At 36.9% G+C, this 1,841-nt stretch overlaps 1 protein-coding gene across 1 annotated transcript in view; it reads left to right on the top strand.

Annotated features, from left to right (window-relative positions):
- Positions 1-538: 538 nt before the first annotated feature.
- The window catches only part of LOC104991376 (latexin-like), a 1,584-nt gene continuing 281 nt past the window's right edge, over positions 539-1,841 (top strand). Inside the window, 1 exon segment of the mRNA XM_010843812.1 lies at positions 539-1,045. Coding sequence (XP_010842114.1) covers positions 539-1,045 — 507 coding nt within the window.

Consider the following 1,841-nt stretch of genomic DNA (forward strand, 5'->3'; position numbering starts at 1 on the left):
TGTGTCTTGCATTTATACTTCTAATTCAAATTTAGGATTGCATATTTTTTACTTCTCATATTTTATAATTCTTTTATGTTGAAAATCTTGGCTTCTAAAGAACACAATGACTTACTTGTTTTATCTTATTACATATATAATAGCTTAGAATATCTGTATCAATATTATCATTAGCAATATAACTGCTGGAAAAATTCAAGTTTGTTTATTTTTACAGTTCTTTTGTATTAGGGTACATTTCAGTCAAATTATTATTTTTAAAATACTTTAAAATAGTTCTCTGTGTAGTTAAGCCACCCACTCAATCCACAATTGGGTTTATTAATTTCATTTATTTTCATGTTATTTTAATCATGTAAAACATTTACATGATTCCAAAGTCAAATATCTAAGTAACTTTGGAAATGTCTGGCTTCTATTACGATTCCCTCCTTTCATCCCTTCCATCTCTCTGGGACATTTTTTAAAATTAGATTTTGGGAGGCAGGACAGGGACGGGGATGCAGACGCTCGCAAGCCCAGCCAACACTCAGCAAGAATGGAAATCCCTCCGACCCACTACCCGGCCGCCAGGGCGGCCTCGGTGGTAGAGAGCTGCATCAACTACCAGCAGGGGACTCCCCGCAAGGTGTTTCTGGTGCAGACAGTCGAACAAGCCAGCCTGGAGGATATTCCAGGAAGAGGACATAAGTACCGCCTTAAATTTTCTGTGGAAGAAATTATCCAAAAAGAAGTTACAGTGAACTGCACAGCTGAAGTACTGTACCATCCAACGGGACAAGATACTGCACCAGAAGTCAACTTAACATTTGAAGGAGAAATTGGAAAAAACCCAAATGAAGAAGATAACACATTTTATCAAAGACTCAAATCCATGTAGGAACCACTAGACGCACAAAATATTCCAGACAGTTTTGGAAATGTACCTCCAGAAATGAAGCCAGTTCGACATTTAGCCTGGGTTGCCAGTGGTTATATAATATGGCAAAATTCTACTGAAAATACATGGTATAAAATGGCAAAAATTCAAACTGTCAAGCAAGTGGTAAGTAATTTCTATAAAATACACTCTAAATAGGTTCAATATTTACAAAAGGTGTCATAATTCATGATGGGGTAACTAGTGCCCCTTCAGTCATTCTGTATTTTCAGTAGTGAACTCAGTATTTGAAGGAGAGGTCAGTTACCAAGGCTGGAGAAGGTGAAGCTGCAGTTTCCAGTGAAGTCTTCAGTTATAATTTGGCAATGGTTTTTGTGTGCAGCTTAATACAGATCATTTCCTTTGGCAACCTAAGTTTTGTGTTCTGCTTACTATAATCATATGATACTGAAACTACCTCTGCTTTTTTCCTCTCCTCAAATGTTAGTGCCAGAGCTAGATAGAGGGATGACACGTTCCCCACCTGTATCCGCCAAAATAAAATATTAGCATCTCAGTCTCTGTGAAGCTTGCTGCAAACAACTGTCTTTGATAACCCATCCAAGTCATAACTGCCCGCCTCCTATCTTGTTTGTCGCTAGCATGTACTTTAAGTCTGACAGAACTACTCCAAACTGCCTCTTTCTAGACCTTAAAGAGATTAAAACAAATTGAGTTTAGCTTTATTAAGAGGTTTAAAAGAAAAAAAATATATATATATCAACTAGTAGTATTTAATGGAATGCAAGAAAAAGATTCTGTAAGAGAAAAGCACTTTCCATTGGATTATCTCAGTTTGTTGATAACAAAATGCAAGAAAGCTGGAGCACCTTTACTCCACAAACTTTTGCAACTACCTATCAGATACCTTTGGGCTAGATCACACATAAGTAACCTTCCTGATCTTTCAGTTCAGTTCAGT

The sequence above is a fragment of the Bison bison genome, unplaced genomic scaffold (genome assembly GCF_000754665.1).
Source record: "Bison bison bison isolate TAMUID 2011002044 unplaced genomic scaffold, Bison_UMD1.0 scf7180017864190, whole genome shotgun sequence".
NCBI lineage: Eukaryota > Metazoa > Chordata > Mammalia > Artiodactyla > Bovidae > Bison > Bison bison.